The sequence below is a fragment of the Tiliqua scincoides genome, chromosome 2 (assembly GCF_035046505.1).
Source record: "Tiliqua scincoides isolate rTilSci1 chromosome 2, rTilSci1.hap2, whole genome shotgun sequence".
Classification (NCBI taxonomy): Eukaryota; Metazoa; Chordata; class Lepidosauria; order Squamata; family Scincidae; genus Tiliqua; species Tiliqua scincoides.
This window is the reverse complement of record NC_089822.1, coordinates 61,302,768-61,324,295: the sequence shown is the minus strand read 5'-3', so window position 1 is coordinate 61,324,295 and position 21,528 is coordinate 61,302,768. Positions and strand designations below refer to the sequence as shown.

Here is a 21,528-nt window from a genome sequence, read left to right as displayed (position 1 = left end):
TCTGCCCCCCCCCAACTTTCACATTAATACAATCTTTTAAAAAATCACATTAGATACAGCAAGGCTTGTCCAGAAAAGAAAAATGCATCTTACCTCCAAAGTAGTAAGTATCTCCTGAAAAAATGTGTATAGGTAGTGACGCGTGAGCGGCAGATGTGGTATCATTATCTACTACTAAGCTCACACGGTTTCTTTTAGCTGACAAAGAAACAGAATGCCATTGCCCATTCTGTAATCCAGCACCTAAAAGAAAAAGAGCACCTTTCAAGCAATACTGCAGAACTAGCTATGATAACTTGGTATAAGTGTAAAACCAAGCTAGGACAAATGTTCTATAATCTTTTTTGCTATTGCGAAAGCAAGGGGATCAGAATGTAGTTAATTCCTATTTTGGTCAAACACCACATGTTATCACAGAACAGAAGATGAAGGGAAAAAAAGTCAAGTCAAATTTCCCAATTCTTAACCATTTTCACATTTTTCCCCAGTCATTCCAATTACTCGATCTTACTTACAGTGCAGTCCTATGCACATTGACTCAGACGTAAACTCTACTGAGCTTAATGGGACTTATTTCCAGGTAGGTGTGTTTTGAAGCATTGAAGAATAAGGGTGGTTGTCATTTACAGCGAGCTTCTGCAAAAGTTCCAGTGAAATATATATTCAAGTATGCATGTGTGTGTCAGATGCCTTCGCCCTCTTATGATGGATGCAAGTAGGAAACTATTCTGTAGATGCTGAACAAAATTAATGTCTGGAGGTGGATGTTTCTGCTGCATAGTAAACTTGAGTCGTGATTAAACTTGCATAGTACAATCAGTTATGTTTTTGGTGACTTCTGTGTTTTCTCATCAAAGGACCATCCCGCTGAACAGGAAGCTACTCCTCTTCAAAGAAATATGAATACCTTGCAGTTTGAATTCTACTACATCCTACCAAAGTAAGATGTCATCAAAAGAGATTGCTTTATTGTAGTGAAATTCTGGTGGGGCCAGAATATCACACATCTTGTGTGCTCAATGCATAACGCAAGGGTAGAATTTTTCCAAGTCTGTGTTATCTGTGTTATTTTCAGATAGCAAAATGAGCAATGAACTATTATTGCCACCCTATGTAAATTTTGCTGCTGACTTGATATTGCTGTGTCCCTGGCTAGTAGATTGCCATTTTAATGAACGAGCCCAGGATGAAAGGAATATAAATTGTGGTATTGTCAACAGCAGAGAAATCTATCTACAGTTAAATTATAACCAGATTCTTATGCAGGATATGCTCCTCAACTATACATGAGATTGGTAATTTAAAATTACCAGTATAGAAATCACACTAAAAAAGCACTAGCTATGCGCCTTCTTTCCTTTGATTTTGTTTAGTGGTTTATGTTGAAGCAAATGACATACATATCAAAGAACAAAACAGAGATCAAACAAAGCATAGAAGCAGATGAGGCAATCTTACAAGGCTGTTAAAATACTTATAGTGCTGTCTGAGCAGGGTTTTCAAGAGAAAGAACAAGAACAGGGCTTTCAAGTTGTAAGAACCAACAAGAACACAAAGCAAAGGGCACTGAATACAAAATACTATCCTGGTGTGTGGATGGCTTTGCAAAGTCATAGACAGGACTGACCTAGTGCTACAAAGTCCATGCTTGGGTCCAAATCCAGTACGGCAGCTTGGATTTGAGATTAGGAGTCTACTGTATGCTGATGACACCCAACTTAATTCCTCGGATATATGAGGTGTTGGAGGTGCATATCAGTTATGCACTTTTTTTTGGAAAAGTCAGACAGAACACGCATGCGTCCTCAGCAGGCACAACTTCAAATGTTCAGGGATGGTTCTGAGGCCAAAGTATTGTCTGAACTAACCCGTTACTATTTGGCACTTGTTTTGTGCTTTTTTTTCCTTTTTTTTTTAAGCATGTAAAGTGCTTCATGCGTATGATCTTGAAGGAATCCTGCAACACAAGTATTCTTTTACTGCAGCAGGAGCTCTGAGGCTGAAAAGACATCACTTAAAAATGGTGAAATTCAAACTGGGGAATTCCTGATTTGAAGCACATTGGCATCCTATGTGGGAAAGGAGGCTACAGGCAGGCATCTCAGGTACCTCCCTTGCCCCAGCACCCACAATGGGGCTACTTGACTAGCATCAGCAAAATAACTGATGCAAATCCAAGCAGCCCCATGTCAGGAAATCGGGACCAGAGAGTGGGATATGGCAGAGGCCCCTGCCACCATTCCAAACCCTCTCCCAGAACTGATCCACATACACTATCAGTGGTATGCCGATTTCAAAGTCATAATAATGGGCTAAAAGCATCTACATATTCAAGGATATATGAAGATGAATAAACTCAGGAATGCTTCCAAATAAAAATCCATAGGTCCAGCACTGCCGATGACAAATCCAGAGAACGTATTAGTAAATCCACATGGTTGTTTTTGCTTGGTTCACATTCCTCAACTCAGGGTGCAATCCTAACTGCGCCCTATGCCGGCCCGGCCCAGGAGGGTCGCAAATGTGCCGTAATGCACGTTTGCGCCTCCTCGAGGGGAAGTCGGCCAGCGCTCCAAGAAGCGCCAGCCTGCAGAGGCTGGCATAAGCCTCTACTCCAGCTTCCCCCCAGCTGCTTACATCGTCTCAGATGAGCTGACGCGAGGATGAAAGATAGGCGTGGGGGAAGGCAGGGAGGAGGAGGGAGGGAGGTGTTCCTGGGCGGGGGGAGGACGGGCAGTGGGTGGCCCCGGAGGTGGGTGGGCAGGAAGCCAGAGGCCAACCCCTGTTCCCAGGGAGAACGGAGTGGCTTCAAACCGCTCTGTTCTCCTCTAACTTGTGCCACCTCCAGAGGTGGCACAAGTCCAGGGAGACCCATTGGGGCCAGCAGCCCTTACCCAGGGGTAAGGGGAAAAGTTTCCCCTTGCCTCTGGCTAAACAGCTTCTGACCACAATCCTGCACTGGGTACAGTGCAAGCCTCTTGGCTTGCCTGTTCCAGCTCAGAATAGTATTGCGCTCTCAGTGGGATGCCAATTTATCCTGTTCCAGCTATTCAGCCCTAATAATAAGCCCATGCCAGCTGACTTCAGTGGGATGCTGGAGTCACTAGCTAGAAAATGAAAACACAGAACTGTCATAACTATACCATCACTTGTATCTGTGATGTTGAATGAAATTTTAGACCTTAACAAAGATTTGATGTTTATTAAATCTTGGTCTGGATAGTGACAACTTCAGTTTTCACACTACTTGTAATTCTGTTTGCAATCACTGTTTAGCACAAAATAAAAAAGTTTGTCTAAATCCTGTATCTAAACATTTGATGACCAACTTGTAAAAGAAGTTTCATAGATGAAAATTACAATCCTTTGCCGCAGAAATCTTGGTTTATTGTAAGTTAATCATTCATGAAGGAATATAGGCCTTTTACTTCCATTTTATGTGGACAAAGAAATCTTTATAAATCTCCAGTAATGAAGTCTCAGAGCTGCGCTCAGAGTAATATGCTCTGATTTAATTATCACACATTGTATGTGTGAAAGTCAGGTCATAAGTCTTTGCCTTCAGGGGAACAAACCTGTCCAACCGTCCATAATTTAATTACTCAATCTCCAAATGCAGACTTGATTTGCTCCAATGAATGAAGCTACCATAAACACTTCACACGCACAAGGAAAATAAAAGTTCAGTGCATGGTTTTGTTAGATAACTTTCTGCTGCGGAAAGTAGGAGCCTCACTGAAAGATGCAACACTTGACAATTACACAGACAAATCCAAAGTGGAGTCTTCAAACTGCAGAGGATTTTTGCCTTCGTCACGTTGCAGAATAATAAATTCAACAAATAAATGCTACTTTGATTTTTCATTGCGAGGATTTTCAAAGTTGCTGGGGAATATTTTATAGGTTTTGATTTGTGTTTGTCGTCAAGGGGTTTGTCAGAAAGGCCTATTAGTAATCCGGTTAGAATTGACAGCACACTCTGCAAACCTGTTACGGAAACTCTGAACTTAGATTGTGTCATTAACATGCATGTAATTGAGCTGTGATTTAAACTGCTCTGGAAGAAGTCAGATACATCACAGTAAACTGCACATCAGTGACACTCTTTACCATGGCATTAACATTTTCAGATGGCAAACCCAGGGAAGCCTGTTAGTCATAAATTGGCACACATCCTACATTATTTATTTGAATTAGTTAGCATATATTGCAGCTGATCCTGCTGCTGTGAAAATCAATGTCAAAGTCTTCATTTTAGGACGCATTCTTTATGTAAATTATCAGCATTGGATTGCTACTGGCAACCAGTCAATTATTTAAAAATTTAGACATTGTTACTATTCATTACTGAGACTGGTAAAACAGTCAAATACTGAAAAACAGGGGTTTTTAATATGCTGTCACTGGGCGCAGATGTTCCAAACAAAAACACAATGTTCAAATCTAAACAAGAATTTACTATAAAACATGAAACTAAATTAGAGCTGAGGAGATACTGGTGACTTCTGGCCTTCAGAATACTGCACCCTGTGCAATCTTAGTTATCCATTATAAAATATAAGAATGACTTTGCTGGACCAGAAAACCCAATATTACATGTACTCCAACTTTCTGTCCCCAACAGTGGTCAAAGGAAACTGCCTGGGAAGTTCACAAGTCAGATATAGTAAGTGTTCCAGTGTTGCAGTACACCAAGATTGCAATTTTAAACATAAGTTCCATTGAACTCCATGGGACTCACATCTGAGCAGACATGTATAGGATTGCGCTGTAAGGCTATACTCTTAAGCACACTAACTAGAGATCAAGGCTCACTGAGCTTACTGGGGCTTACTTCTGAGTAAATCTGTTTAGGACTGTGCTGCAAATGCTGCAATAGCGTACACAATGTTGTTCAAAATGCTTGTCCAGTTTAATCTTGGTTCCTGAGAGCCTGCCAGGTCTTTGCCTTGGAGGGGGTGAGATACTGATCAAGATCAGGCTAATAAAGGGCTATTACTAGAATGGAAAGCTGTAGCACTGTGGGGCATCTGTGTGTCCTCTAATGTCTTGCAAACTTGGGCTCTCCACCTTTGCATATTCTCATTTGGAAGCACAAGTCTTCTGGAGACTGTGTGTGTGTATACATACACTTGTAGTAGCTGACATGTGTACACGTATATGAAAGGTGTGTTGGCAACAATAACCCCACAACATTATTTACCCAAATTTCCTGGTAGGAATTCATATTAATCAATGAGAAGGATTGACAGTAAGTGTTGTGTACAGAGATGTATGGACATATGTGAAAGAAGCACAGTGAATTCATTGGAGTGAAATTTGAAATGTGCCCAACAAAACAAAAGCTCAAATTCCAATCTTATTCATAATCCTATGCTACAAAGTTTAATTAAAATACCAAATAATCTACATAGCAATTAGTTTTCTGTTACCTGCTGTAATGTCACTCTGTGCCTTTCCTGGTTTATAGAGGCTCACTTTAACTTTCCCATCATTCAGATACATGAGGAGGCCACCTGAAGTCTGGTATAATTTATGTGACAGTAAGAGACCTTCACTGTTCCAAGTCCGAAACTGAAAACTGACTGAAATTTCAGCTTGCCCTGGTGTACCCAGCAAGGCTAGATAGCTATTGGAGTTCAAGAAAGTGACAGGAACAACTGGGGGTTCTGAACAGGAGAAGGATATATTGCCCTGGAAATAAACCACAGAAACAAAATATTAGGTAAACATAGAAATAGACATAAAAATACTAAGGTTTTCACAACCGGTATTCGTGACATTGAAATGAACAATGTTTGATGTTCAACATCTCCTCTCTCCTGTTCATGTTGTTTTTCTGATGTTTATAATTCTTAAAATCAGAATGGATTTTAAGCGAACACAGTCTTTGTGTACTGCCAGACACTCAGATTTATGGAGAAGCCATAGAGATATAGGGGACAATCCTAACCCCTTATGTCAGTGCTTTCCAGCACTGGCATAGCGGTGCCAATGGGGCATGTGCTGCATCCTGCAGTTGGGTATCACTCACGGAGGCCTCCTCAAAGTAAGGGAATGTTTGTTCCCTTACCTTGGAGCTGCACTGCACTTATTTTAGTGCTGGAAAGAACTGACATAAGGGTTAGGAATGTCCCCTTAAAAACATTAAAAAAAAACATGAACAGGAAAGAGGAAATGTAAAATGACTCTTGGGTTATTGGTAGTCAAATATACAAGTGTCTTGGACTGAGGTAGAACAACAGTTACTTGAAGATCAGGACATCAGTTACATCAGTTATACTGGGTAGTTTGAAGAGCTACTTGCTGCAGCTTCATTCTTTGAAAATGCCTACCAAAGTAATAGGCGAAAAGTTAGGTGTGAACAGCTTTATATGACAGTGGTCTATCAACCCGAACATTGTTCATTTCAATGTCATAGAAACAGTTCCACCAATATCATTTCATATCGGCTTCATTCTACGAACAATTGGGCCTGGAATGAAGGATACCATTTGTATTCTTTCAATGAATGAAATTCCTTTCTCTCTTTCTCTTTCTCTCACTAAGAGGCGACTGAACAGCCACTGGGTAGATGGGACTTGTTAGCCTGGGAAGGCAGCTCATCTGAGAGAAGGAAAACTCTGATCCCAAACCTCCACTGCCTTGCAGCTACATCCAGTTATGGAAAAGGCTTCCGGAGTCAACCTCGAGGCAAAATCCGGAGCCGGAGTCCCTGAGGCAGTTCATGGCTGAACACAGTCACGTTCTGGCAACTCCTGCAACGTCGCTGGAACCAACCGTATTGGCTTCTGCCTTTCCATTGGACCATTTCAGCGACGTGGAGAGGGGGGATTTGCTGCATGGGTAACAGTCTATCCTCCATATCTACTTTACCCAGGCTTCGCGCACTGGAGAGGACACTCTGTTCCAGAACACTATTCAGAGTGCGATACCATAGTCTTCCGAGACTGAAGGATGCCAACAACAAGTCTCTTTTAAAACTTGTTTTCTTTATTTATCTGGAACGCACAGCCCAATCCTAACAAACTTTCCAGAACCGATGCAGCTGCAATGCAGTCCCCAAGTAAGAGTTTTGTTACCTTGAGGAGATTTCTGTGACTCCCCCCCCCCCAACAGAATGCAACACACTCCCTATTGGCATGGCTGCATCAGTACTAGAAAGCTTGTTAGGATTGGGTTGTTAGTGCATATTAAATATTTTAAGGGTCAAAATACATGTTATGACTGTCTGCATGTGCTGGCCCTTTTAATATGTGCTGGCCCTTAAAAAAGTCACATGGGGAGCAGCCATCTGAAGTAAAACCATAATAGAGAGCCAGGGGAACCTTCATGCCAATGTTACAAAACAACTGGATGACCTCCAAGAACTGCAAATGTTCAGACAGTTAGGAGCTGTAAAGTCCCAAAGTCAGATTTAAAGAGCAATATTCTCAACAGAAACTCTTCTCAGCCTATGGAAGGGTTCCTAACAGTCTCATGAGTTGTAGGGAGCTCTGGCACAAGATACAGAGGTTGAACTCTTGCTAGTCAGACCTAAGAATGTTGATCTGGCTATTTCAGGTGCTTCACATTGCACCCTTGTGCCTCTGGCAGCAGAGCTTCCCCAATGTGTTCCCTTTTGTCTATCTGTAAGAATTGCATATATCCCCTCCAGGTAATGAATATATAATGGTATTTTATAAAGTCGTTTGAAACTTCCTAGTTCTGTGAAAAGTCAACATATCTGGAAGACAGCCAAACAAATACTAGTATCCATGTGCAGAATTATCAAGTACATTTTTTTACATGGAGGTGTTAAAAGATACAATTCCTTGGTTAAAGGCAGAAATGACTTAGCCACAAAACAACTGTGGGCGCAATCCTAACCCCTTATGTCAATGCTTTCCAGAACTGGCATAGCGGTGCCAATGGGACATGTGCTGCTTCCTGCAGTTGGGTGTCACTCACAGAGGCCTCCTCAAAGTAAGAGAATGTTTGTTCCCTTACCTCGGAGCTGCATTGCCCTTATGTCAGCGCAGGAAAGCACTGACATAAGGGGTTAGGATTGTGCCCTGCATGTTTGAACTAGATGTCAGTTAGCTGAGGAAGAGATGTTGACATTGTGGTTCCATCTGTATTCTCATTTTAATGCTACCAAGTACCACATAGAATAGGGGAAGACCTAAGAAAGCCTCTACATCTGCAGTCTTTGGTTCCACTCCTTTCCACAGTTCCCTCATACAAAGCTTCAGTTTCATACCTTCTAGCTTGATTCATAAAGCAACTGGAGTACTTAAATTTAAGCCAGTGTCATCCCACTGAAGTTGACTGAACACAGTTGTTTTAAACACAGCTAGCTAACTAGTTGGTGGATTCCAACTTTGGGCTATGATTGAACAACCTTATAAATAAGGTGACAAGGAAATATGCTCCCTCTCTCTCTCTCTCTCCCCCTCCCCCACTTTATATCTCACACTCTTACCACAATGTTGATTTGAGGTTTATTTCTCTTGGCCAAATCAATAACGTTCACACCATTGTAATAAAGATTTTCAAAACATCCATGAAAGTTTCTCCATGGCAATATCCCTGATTTTCTAGTCATTGGAATCCCTCCAAAGCTGAGCTTAGAAAGAGAAGAAAAATCAATAATAGTATTAAGTAATTTTCTGACAAGTTACTTGCAACGTTGATGATAAAAATGCTAACAATGATTTAGCAGTAGTGGTCCCATATTGGTCAATTTAGAATCCATCTATTATTTTTTTAAACTCTTTTCAATTGTCAAATGCATTAACTTCAAATATAGATTAAAATGCAGATCACAGGGAAACCAAAGTAAGTAGAAAGACAAAGGAAACATTCAAATGTATAAGCTTTTATTTTCTGAAACTGGTAATTTTTTTTCAAACATGTGAAAGGAAAATGTGTCTTTCATTTGTAAAGTACGCTTTATATAACTAAGGGTGCAATCCTGAAGCGCCCATGCGCCGACACAAGTCCCTTGCGCCAGCTGAGGAGGGTTGCCTCCTCGAGAGCAGCTGGGCCAACACTCAGAGGAGTGCTGGCCTGCGGAGGCTGACACAAGCCTCCGTGCCAGCTTCCTTGCTGAGGCTTGTGTCGGCCCGGCTGGGTCAATGCAAGCCTCTGGGACGGGCTGGGAGGAGGCAGGAGGGAGGTAGCCCCGGGAGTGGGTGGGTGGGCAGCAGGAGGTGGGGATGCGATCCGGCAGTTATGCTGGATCCCAACCTTCATTCCCAGGGAGTTTGGAGCGACTTGAAGCCGCTCCACTCTCCTCAAACTTGTGCCACCTCAGGAGGTGGCGCAAGTTCGAGGAGACCCACTGGGGCTAGGGTGCCTTACCCAGGGGTAAGGGGAACAGTTTCCCCTTGCCTCTGGCTGAGTCAATTCTGGCCCCTATCCTGAGCTGGATACAGCACAACTGGATACAGTCCCATGGACTCTTGGCTTGCCTGTTTCAGCACAGGATAAAATTGCACCCTTAGAAATATAGATATGTCAGACTATATTATTTAAAAGAGCTCTCAATTTTTACTTCACACACTGTGGTTTATCTTAGTACATTAATGTATTCTTCCATGTGACCACTGCAACTGCTTACCTGCAATGAAATTTATTTTCAAATCAATGAAACAACACATGCTACACAAAATAAATTTATTGTTACTCTTTATTTTGACTTAACGGTTGCAAGCATTTTACCAGGGGAACTCATAACTCCCCCGCTTAAAGGTTTGCAGGCAGAATCAAGATGAGCATGAACGTGCCAGCAAAAGTTTAGCAAACCTTGGTTAAAGGGTGCTTTCATTCAAACTTCTTCCAACATTAGTGAGTGGCTAATATTCTTAAAGCACATGACAGCCTTTTCTAGAGATCAAACTGATGGTAATAGCTCAAACTCTTAAAGACATTCACTTGGAACAGACACAAAAGTTCAGCTTGATATTCGTGCTCTTGCATTCCTAACAGTGAAATCCTATGCATGTCTACTCAGAAGTCAGTCTCATTGACTTCAATGAAATTTACTCCCAGGCAAATGCACATCCGATTGCAGTCTAACTGTACAACAGACCTGTGTACAAAGCACACAGATTGTCTGCATTAATGGTCTCGCCTTGTACTTTAACATGTGCAGGCTTGCCCCCATATCTGCAGGGGCTTCTATTCTGGAACCCCCATGGTTAAGTGAAACCATGGATACAGGCAAATGCTGCCCCCCACTCTCTGGAGCTCTCTGGAGCTCTGCTCCCCTCTCCTCCAGAGGGTCATCTGAGCCCAGCAGAGGCTGTGCACATCCATCTGTGTGCATTAGGAGACCAGGGGAAGCTCTCAGAGACTTTGCAGTGCCTTAAAGACTCAGTTTGTTGAAAAACAAGGAAGTTATTCAGTCTGTTTTATGTGTTTCACTCATTCTGAGCCTGGCAGAGGCCGTGGACGGATGTGCTCAGACAACTCGCTCACCTCTGAGGGGCAGCGCATGGGGGCATGCAGCTGGGGTCTGTGGACTCAATCTGTGGGTAAGTGAATCCACAGAAATTGGATCTGTGAATATGGGGGCTTCCTTGTAGTTTAACTGCTCTTTGTGCAGATAGGAATCTATTTGGTTCTTGGAAGCAACTGGGAAAGTATTGCAGGTAGGGGACCTCCTACAGGTGTGAACCAAAGTTCTAATGATAATACAAAATGAGTTCGATGAACCATTGTAGGGAGGTTGATGGGATCCAAGATAAAGGTCTAAGCACCAATTCAAGGAGAAACCTGTCCTCTTATGGGCAGTAGGACCTGGGTCCCACTTAAGTCAGAAGGTTTAAAAGACTGCAACCTAGAGATCTGCACTGCACCTTTGAATTGACTGATACTTTGAGCAACAAGGCAGTAGCGTTTTCTCCTGCCTGCTGCTTCTCTGGCTCTGCTGTCCATCCCCATCTTTCAATTGGTATGTTGAGGTGAATAAGGCAGACAAATGGCAACAATGGTGAAGGAAGGGGGAAGACACAGTTGCCTCTCTCCTCACATTCCACTAAGGGTGCAATCCTAACCCACTTACCAGCACCCACGTAAAGGCAATGAAGCTCTGAGGTAAGGGAACAAACATTCTCTTATTTGAGGAGGCCTCCATGAGTGCCACCCAACTGCAGGATGCAGCACATGTCCCATTGGCACAGATATGCCAGTGCTGGAAAGTTGGTTAGGATTTGGGCCTAAAGAATGTAAAGTTTAACTGCACTGGCCTCTGGGAAATGACCTACTATTCCTACATCAACACCAGGGAAAAGCCACCTTTCATGCTACTGTGCCTGGGCTTCCTTTGCATTCCAAATCCTTCATGATATACCTGTGCCGTGCAGGAGCCAGAATGTTCCTATGCAGAATGCAACCATTCTAGTTAATGTTTATAATATTGGGCTGATTGATATTAAAACTGAAAAGTTAAGAGCCTGCACACTTAAAAGCCATGCAATCGTGAAAGTCTGTTCTTTGTTTTAAAAGACATCTTCCATTTCAATGAAAAACAAACTTCAACAAAAGACCGAATAGTAAAATACTCCAAACTGCTCATGGTCAACTTCAGTTGCATTATTGAATTGACATAACAAAGATAATAAGTCTAATAAATGAAAGATAATTCTCACACCTCATAATCAAGGTCCAAATAATTGAATTCTCCCCTTGCATGAAAATGGTGAGTGTGTTTATCAACTGTAAAGTTCACTTGATTATTGAAATGCTCAATGAGGACTGAATGCCAATGCTGATCATCCAAAAGGCTACCCAGAGTGATACTAATCTGGGCATCAGCAGAATACATTTTAGCATCACCTTCAAGAGGAGAAAAACAAACTGTTAGGTTTGTTATAAACAGTGTGGACAATGGAACTTGTACAGTCAGTTTAGGCATAAGGGTTATTTTGTTAAATATTAAGATCAGTTACTAAACAGATGTGCAATTTGACGATGCGCTTGGTACCTATGTTGATGAATAAAGAAAGTTTTCCATTAATTAGCGCCAATGTGATGTGATCATCATTCTGTCCTTCTCTGTGCAGCAGAACCCCATCTCTTTCAATAGTTTTAAAGTTCAGAGAAATTACATCTTTCAGCACTGTTGTTGATTTGGGGCTGAATCTGTAGAGCAGGAAACTATTCCCATCAAAATCTGCCACCTCAGATCCTGAAAGGAACAAATAAAGACAGTTGCCAAGAAGAGAAATGGTTTGTGTAGTTTGTCCTTGTGTGATAATCAACAGGAAAATATGACAACATTTCCCATCCCACTCAATATATCAATCAAAGTGTTGGCTCAGATGATACTGAAGGGCCATTCTCAACCTTTTTTGGGGCTCCCTTTAGGACAGAGGTGTCAAACATAACATCAACTGGCCAGATGCAGTCACCTGTTATCATTGGGCTCTCTGACCTTGATAATTGGGCTCTCTCCTTTGACAATGTGCTATTTCAGGGTGGGGGAAGAGAACATCGTTTGGGGAAGAGTAATTCACTGCAAGGTTCAAGGCTAGCACTTGGAGATAGTTAACATTACATTGCAAAAAAGAACACTGTATTTCCAGGACATCTATTGCAGTTTTGCAGCACAAAGAAGGGGTGTGATTGCACCCTCACACACCCTGAGAAAGCAAATGTGTATATTCCACAATTACGAAATGCCCGCATTGCTACAGGAGGTGTGAACATTTCAACGTTCAAACTGTACTTTGTTTCTCATGACACATTATCTCATCTCTTTCAAGGTCGTATACATTCACTGTGCCAAAAAGGGAAGATTTTAGACCAATAATATAAAATAGCATCTGTCACAATCTGTTACAGCCTGGCGTAGAAATACATAAAAGAGCAGATAACACTAAAGCAAAACTCATAAAGTATTCATACTTCATAAGTAAAGAAGACAAAGGAGGTAATAGTTCTTGAAAGATCCATTTATGAAATAAATGAAGATGTAATGGGAAGCCAATAATATATGAAGTCATTTTTCAATTCATTGACTGATTTCTTCTAAGTCAATAGAAACCTGCTACCTCATTTCATTGAAGTTGGCAAAAAAGTATTGTGCAAGGCCCTACAAAATGAATCAATAATGCCTAATGGATTGTACACTTACGGCCCAGTCCTACCTGGGCCAGGTGATGATGGCGTGCCTCTTCAGCTGGCGCTGACAGCTGTAAAGCAGTCTGCACCAGTTGTAAAAGGTGCTTTGGTGGCACCTTCTTAATGCACTGCCAGGATCCTGGCAGGAAGAAGCCGGAGCCTTCCTGCCAGCACCAACAGAACCAAAGCTGCCCAACGCTGAAGGTAAGGTGTTGGGGAAGGCAAGATGGGTGGGGGAGGGCGGAACAGGGGCTGGGGAGGGCAAAATGTCTTTGCAACAGAGGTGGAGGAGAGCGGAACGGAGCAATGGAATGGACAGACTAGGTCCAGGAAGGGGGTGGGTTTTGTGGCATCAGCGGACATTGAATCCTAAGACACAATCCTGCAGTGCAGGTCCACCCAGACCCGTGCCAGCTATTTAGCTAGCACAGGTCCAAGTAGACCTCTGTGCACCACGGCTGACCCACGGGTAAGGGGATTATTGTCCCCTTACCCAGAGGAGACCTCTGCAGCAGCCCCTCCCACAGGATGAAGCATTATCCATTTTGGCACGATTGCATCAACGGGGTGGGAAAGAATAGAACTGGGCTCTTAATGTCTGAAGTGCACTCTTTTTTTGAATTATCTAAAGAATTTTAAATCAGCCACTAACATTCACAGACTCACACCAGTTATAAGCATTGCAGAAAAGAGCTAGTACTGAGCCCAACTTGTTGCTTTTATTCAATTCTGTCTTCCATAAATTGAATAAGAGTTTTACTTTGGTAAGGACAGTTCAAAGAAGGACATTGGAACTATCTGTACATCCATCATTTTTTTTTTTCAATCAGTACATTTCCAGGAGGAAAATTAGACCATTAAAACTGGGCCATCAAGTCAGTAACAAATTACATGTTCAATCTATTTTTAATGTATTGTCACCTATCCTTGGCACAGGGCAGCAGATAAATAAAAATCAATTAAAGAATTAATTAGCATTGATAGTTTCTGTTTGTCCCTCTACTATCCACTAGTGATAAACCTCTGTGCTCCACGGATAATCCTCTGTGCTAATTTATACAAATACATTAACCTTATTGGGTTTTCTCTTTTCTGACCTTCAAATAATAAAAGAAAAAAAATTAGAAGAAAGGCACACTAAAACATGAACTTACTTCCTAAGAAGAAATAGTCATATTTATACTCTGTGCTATGGACGAATGTATGGTTGTTCTCTTAAAGATCATTCTTTGTTTAATACCTTTGATCCAAAATACAATGAATTATCTCTTATTTCAAAAAGAAGCAGCAGCAGTATTAGGACTCTGTTAATCAAGGATTAACGTTGCCTTCCATTCCGGTCTTTTCTATTCTTCCATTCAGCTTTGAATTATCAGCACAGTCTCCCAGAACAGCTTTTGAGGTTTTAAGATATAGGGTGCCGCATAAATGCACATGAGAACTGAAGTTCTATCCCTTATGTGCCATCATACATTGTTATGCTGGCACATTTTACCATGGGAGTGTATGGGAAAAAAAATAGAGATGCAAATGCAAGCACTTCTCCAAAATTGATGGCTTCCCCCCCACATTGGCGTCAATAGGGTCTGCATCAACTGGTGTGGGAGGCCGGCACATCACCTCCATGACCGCTGCATGTGCTACGTGAGTAAAAGACTTGAGCAAGCACATGCTTCTGGGAACCTCTGGCCCAAGTTCAGAGGGGTCTGCCCTTCCAAATGAAGGGCAGGAGGTTCCCAGAGGTGTCATGTGCTTCTTTAATTCATGCTAGTGTGCTGTGGTGGTGTTGTTCGGGCAGCACATCACTCCCTCCCAGCACGTCACCGGGTGCAGACTGCAACCCCCAAGTGATGCCACTGTTCCCCCATCCCCCCTCCATACTCCCTTCCTCAGAAGATCAGTATGAGAGTCAGAGGAGGCACAGGCATTTCTGTAAGCGTTTTGGGGAAAAAATTATGACAGCAAATCCTGCACATGCCCAATCTCGTCTGATCTTGGAAGCTAAGCAGGGTCAGGCCTGGTTAGTACTTGGATGGGAGACTGCCTGGGAATACCGGGTGCTGTAGGCTTATACCATAGTCTTCTGTGACTGAAGGTTGCCAACCAAATCCTGCCCATTATTGTTCTTCACAGAAACAGCTATTAACCTCCTTGTGGTTCTGTTTCAAGAGGTTACCATTTCCTACAAGCTTGAATTCAGTCTCAAACACAACAGGACCTGAATTGTCTGCCTTAATGCCACTGGCAAGAGCCTTACAGAAACTCCTGTAAAAGGAAGGAGGAAACAGATGTTGCTGTACTGGTTAAGAACTCCTGCTTAGAGCTTCTTCTTGGTGGTGCCTGACACCAAGTGTTGTTTTCCTGAGGTTGACTTTTATGCTGTGCTTGTCTTGCACCCTTGTCAACTCAGACCGTTGCCCTGCTGCCAGCCCCAAAATTCTGGCCGATATTCTGTGTCACAGATGTTCTGAAAATAACACTCATGACTCGAATCTAACAAACGTCCCTTATGCCCCAGTGAGCTCCTGACAGCTTGAAAGCCTCCTCTAAGTCTGGAAATGTGACATTTCCACTTCACAGCATTGTGACATGGAAGACATCACAACTGCAAGTGATTCTGGCTGGCTTCATTCCCTCTGAAGGAGAAACATCTTCTAGAGAAACACAAAGAAGAATATACTTGTCATGGATTGGGGCTTTTCCTTCCACCCCAAAAACAGTAGTCTCTGCATCTGTCCCATGTATCATCATCAACAACATTTATATACCACTTTTCTATTAAAAAAAAAAAGTTCACAAAGCAATATCTTTTGCCAAGCAATGCTTTATGCTGCCCCTTAGTTCCCTGCCCCCCCCGCCCCAAAACAGCTTATGTTGTGGTGCAAGGGATGCCTGTTGTTGGGTGAATGGAAAAGTAATTGTTATTTTCTTATACTTGAACTGTTAGGCTGAATCATTTTTGACAGATTGCCGCAGAATAGAATGTCATTAGCCATGGCGTGCTATGGTAGAGAGAACACTTTTCCTCTCCATGTAAATAGCCTTGGATATGAACTGGGCATGTATCATGAATAGCACAATAAACCCATTTGAATGTTTTTTTACCATAAAGAAAAGAAAGGGCAAGAACCATGAGGCTGGGAGCTCAGATAGGTTAGATGCCCATGTGAAGGGTCCTAGTCATATGGGAAACGATCAGCAAGATGGAGGAGGAGGCTCAGTCCACTCCTTCACTGTGGCTATTTTATGTTCACTATGGCTATTTCACATGAACATGTGAACATTATAGTTGAAAGACAGAGGCGGAGAAATTGACAAGCACATCCTGCTTAGCAGTTGCTCTTCATACTCTCCTAAATCAATTTCTGTCCACATTTTCTGCAGACGCGTGTGGCCTCTGGGAACCAAGTGCCTCTGGGAACTAAGTGCCAGGTAAGGCACAAGAGTTTAGCATCTGGGCGAGGAGAAGGCAAGGAGACCTCTGAGTTTTGGAGAAGGAGAGGAGGAGGAGGAGGTAAGTGTACTCATTCTAACGCTTTGTCTTTCTAACTCCCTGTCTTCTAACCTTAACCTTACCTTTAAAGCAACCTTAAATCAAAATTGAAAGTTAGCACCTAAGGGAGGTACATAGGGCTACTCTGAGCAGCAGCAGAGTCCTACTCGTGAGTAAGAGCAGCGTCCTACTCGTGAGTAAGTGCCCAAGGGTCAGGCATTTAAATCAAAATTGAAGGTTAGCTGCACCTAAGGTAGCACTTAATCGAAGGAAGGGAGGAGGATAAAGTGAAAAGCAGGTTTTCTACTTGTTTAAATTAAACCTATACTTAACCCAGGTTAAACCTAATCTAAGTTAGAACATAACCTAAACAGGTCAGTAAATTGGGACACAGGATCTAGAGAGCAATAAATAATTAAACAAACCCAAATAAAAACTAGCTTGAGGTTACAAAAACAGTCCAGCCTAAGAGAACAGAACTAGGAGGGAAAGGACCTAGGAAGGGCCAATTCCCAACCTATTAAGAGCCCCAGTAGGCTAATCCAAGCAGTCCATTCAGGAGCCTGCAGAGTAGGTCACGCCCATCAGCAGCCATTTGCCTTCCTGAGCTTTTGTAAACTCACCTGGGAAGGCCAGCCCCCCTTTCAATCAGGAAGGAAGGAGGGAGGAGGAGCCAGCCAGGAGTATAAAGCTAGGCAGGCCATCGCGTGAGGCTCTCTGCAGACGCGTGTGGCCTCTGGGAACCAAGTGCCAGGTAAGGCACAAGAGTTTAGCATCTGGGCGAGTTCAGCAGCAGGGCGAGGAGGCCTGGGCCCCATACGCTGCCCTTCCTCTTCCCTAGAGAAAAGGGCTGCTATCCAGTGTACGGTTTTTAAAAGGACCCCTAAATAAAACAATAACAACAACAACAAAAAAGCTATGCAGTCAGACAGCCAGCAGCAGGGTGGGGGCTATCCAGTGTTCTGCATCGAGTGCCACATGTATGATTATATGCCTCTGGGCCATAAGTCATGGGTGTGTCCTCGGTGCAAGGAGCTCCAGGCTCTCAGGGAACGCGTCCGCTCCCTTGAAGCCTTGGTGGCCGACCTGGAGAAGCGCAGGCAGCCAGAGGAGGACCGTGGGGAGACTTCTGGGGACGATCAGGCTTCGTCCCAACCTCAGGCGTGCAGCTCCTCGGCTGCCCGGGTGGGAAGTCTCGGGACTGGAGGACATCATCCTGGAGAGGAGGGAAACAATCCCCTAGGGGGGATCCCTTCTCCAGGGGATGGGCCCGTATCCGAGCGCACTCGGGATACTCCTCGGCGGGAGGGGGGTCGGGGGCTTCTTGTAGTGGGGGATTCGATTATTAGAAACATAGAGAGGGGGGTTTGTGACGGATGTGAGGACCGCATGGTGACTTGCCTGCCTGGTGCGAAGGTTGCGGACATCACTTCTCGTCTAGACAGGCTAGTAGACAGTGCTGGGGGAGAGGTAGCGGCTGTGGTGCATGTCGGCACCAACAATGTGGGCAAGTGTAGCTGGGAGGTCCTGGAGGCCAAATTTAGGCTTTTAGGCAGGAAGCTGAAAGCCAGGACCTCAAAGGTAGCGTTCTCTGAAGTGCTACCTGTTCCACGCGCAGGGCCAGCTAGGCAGGCGGAGATCAGGGGTCTCAATGCGTGGATGAGACGGTGGTGTAGGGAGGAGGGGTTTAGATTCGTTAGGCACTGGGGAACGTTTTGGGACAAGCGGGGCCTGTACAAGAGGGACGGGCTCCATTTGAACCAGAACGGAACCAGACTGCTGGCGCATAACATTAAAAAGGTGGCAGAGCAGCTTTTAAACTGATCCCTGGGGGAAGGCCGACAGGAGCCGAGGGGCATCCGGTTCGGGACTCCTCATCCCTATGGGATGAGGATGGGGAGGTTAGAGAACAACAAGACAAAGGCAGGGTAGGAGAAGAAATTGGGAAAGGTAGGGAGATGGGATGTGATAGACGGTTTGGCACAATGAGAGGATGCGGGGACAAAGGAGCGAATAAGCAGCCCGTCCTGGGGCATTCCGTGTATAAATGCTTTTATGCGAATGCCCGAAGTCTACGAGCAAAGGTGGGAGAACTGGAATGTCTGGTGACAAGGGAAAATATTGACATAGTGGGCATAACGGAAACCTGGTGGAATGCGGAGAATCAGTGGGATACCGCAATCCCGGGCTATAAACTCTACAGGAGGGACAGGCAGGGGCGTGTTGGAGGTGGGGTGGCCCTTTATGTTAAGGAAGGGATAGAATCCAGCAAAGTAGAGATTGAAGGTGGGTCCGACTCCACCGTAGAATCTCTGTGGGTTAAATTACCAGGCTTGAGCAGCGATGTAATACTGGGGGTGTGCTATCGTCCTCCAGACCAGAAATCTGATGGGGACCTTGAAATGAGGAAACAGATCAGGGAGGTGACAAGGAAGGACAGGGTTGTAATCATGGGGGACTTCAATTATCCTCATATTGACTGGGTCAATTTGTGTTCTGGTCACGATAAGGAAACCGGATTTCTTGACGTGCTAAATGACTGTGGCTTAGATCAGCTAGTCACGGAGCCCACCAGAGGACAGGTGACTCTGGATTTAATTTTGTGCGGTACGCAGGACCTGGTTAGAGATGTAAACGTTACTGAGCCATTGGGGAACAGTGATCATGCTGCGATCCGTTTTGACGTGCACGTTGGGGGAAGAATACCAGGCAAATCTCTAACAAAAACCCTTGACTTCCGACGGGCGGACTTCCCTCAAATGAGGAAGCTGGTTAGAAGGAGGTTGAAAGGGAGGGTAAAAAGAGTCCAGTCTCTCCAGAGTGCATGGAGGCTGCTTAAAACAACAGTAATAGAGGCCCAGCAGAGGTGTATACCGCAAAGAAAGAAGGGTTCCACTAAATCCAGAAGGGTGCCCGCATGGCTAACCAGCCAAGTTAGAGAGGCTGTGAAGGGCAAGGAAGCTTCCTTCCATAAATGGAAGTCTTGCCCTAATGAAGAGAATAAAAAGGAACATAAACTGTGGCAAAAGAAATGTAAGAAGGTGATAGGGGAGGCCAAGCGAGACTATGAGGAACGCATGGCCAGCAACATTAAGGGGAATAATAAAAGCTTCTTCAAATATGTTAGAAGCAGGAAACCCGCCAGAGAAGCGGTTGGCCCTCTGGATGGTGAGGGAGGGAAAGGGGAGATAAAAGGAGACTTAGAGATGGCAGAGAAATTAAATGAGTTCTTTGCATCTGTCTTCACGGCAGAAGACCTCGGGCAGATACCGCTGCCCGAACGGCCCCTCCTAACCGAGGAGTTAAGTCAGATAGAGGTTAAAAGAGAAGATGTTTCAGACCTCATTGATAAATTAAAGATCAATAAGTCACCGGGCCCTGATGGCATACACCCAAGGGTTATTAAGGAATTGAAGAATGAAGTTGCAGATCTCTTGACTAAGGTATGCAACTTGTCCCTCAAAACGGCCACGGTACCAGAAGATTGGAGGACAGCAAATGTCACGCCTATTTTTAAAAAGGGAAAGAGGGGGGACCCGGGAAACTATAGGCCGGTCAGCCTAACATCTATACCGGGTAAGATGGTGGAATGCCTCATCAAAGATAGGATCTCAAAACACATAGATGAACAGGCCTTGCTGTGGGAGAGTCAGCATGGCTTCTGTAAGGGTAAGTCTTGCCTCACAAACCTTATAGAATTCTTTGAAAAGGTCAACAGGCATGTGGATGCGGGAGAACCCGTGGACATTATATATCTGGACTTTCAGAAGGCGTTTGACACGGTCCCTCACCAAAGGCTACTGAAAAAACTCCACAGTCAGGGAATTAGAGGACAGGTCGTCTCGTGGATTGAGAACTGGTTGGAGGCCAGGAAGCAGAGAGTGGGTGTCAATGGGCAATTTTCACAATGGAGAGAGGTGAAAAGCGGTGTGCCCCAAGGATCTGTCCTGGGACCGGTGCTTTTCAACCTCTTCATAAATGACCTGGAGACAGGGTTGAGCAGTGAAGTGGCTAAGTTTGCAGATGACACCAAACTTTTCCGAGTGGTAAAGACCAGAAGTGATTGTGAGGAGCTCCAGAAGGATCTCTCCAGACTGGCAGAATGGGCAGCAAAATGGCAGATGCGCTTCAATGTCAGTAAGTGTAAAGTCATGCACATTGGGGCAAAAAATCAAAACTTTAGATATAGGCTGATGGGTTCTGAGCTGTCTGTGACAGATCAGGAGAGAGATCTTGGGGTGGTGGTGGACAGGTCAATGAAAGTGTCGACCCAATGTGCGGTGGCAGTGAAGAAGGCCAATTCTATGCTTGGGATCATTAGGAAGGGTATTGAGAACAAAACGGTTAGTATTATAATGCCATTGTACAAATCTATGGTAAGGCCACACCTGGAGTATTGTGTCCAGTTCTGGTCGCCGCATCTCAAAAAAGACATAGTGGAAATGGAAAAGGTGCAAAAGAGAGCGACTAAGATGATTACGGGGCTGGGGCACCTTCCTTATGAGGAAAGGCTACGGCGTTTGGGCCTCTTCAGCCTAGAAAAGCGACGCTTGAGGGGGGACATGATTGAGACATACAAAATTATGCAGGGGATGGACAGAGTGGATAGGGAGATGCTCTTTACACTCTCACATAATACCAGAACCAGGGGACATCCACTAAAATTGAGTGTTGGGCGGGTTAGGACAGACAAAAGAAAATATTTCTTTACTCAGCGCGTGGTCGGTCTGTGGAACTCCTTGCCACAGGATGTGGTGCTGGCATCTAGCCTAGACGCCTTTAAAAGGGGATTGGACGGGTTTCTGGAGGAAAAATCCATTATGGGGTACAAGCGATGATGTGTATGCGCAACCTCCTGATTTTAGGAATGGGTTAAGTCAGAATGCCAGATGTAGGGGAGAGCACCAGGATGAGGTCTCTTGTTA

At 44.1% G+C, this 21,528-nt stretch overlaps 1 protein-coding gene across 1 annotated transcript in view; it reads right to left on the bottom strand.

Moving 5' to 3' along the window:
* CNTNAP4 (contactin associated protein family member 4) overlaps positions 1-21,528 on the bottom strand; it is a 278,158-nt gene that overhangs the window by 83,077 nt on the left and 173,553 nt on the right. The window contains exons 5-9 of the mRNA XM_066613747.1: positions 11,972-12,175; positions 11,639-11,823; positions 8,465-8,608; positions 5,433-5,694; positions 94-243 (exon numbers count right to left, since the gene is read on the bottom strand). Of these exons, the coding sequence (XP_066469844.1) occupies positions 94-243; positions 5,433-5,694; positions 8,465-8,608; positions 11,639-11,823; positions 11,972-12,175 (945 nt within the window). The remainder of the gene's footprint in view (positions 1-93; positions 244-5,432; positions 5,695-8,464; positions 8,609-11,638; positions 11,824-11,971; positions 12,176-21,528) is intronic.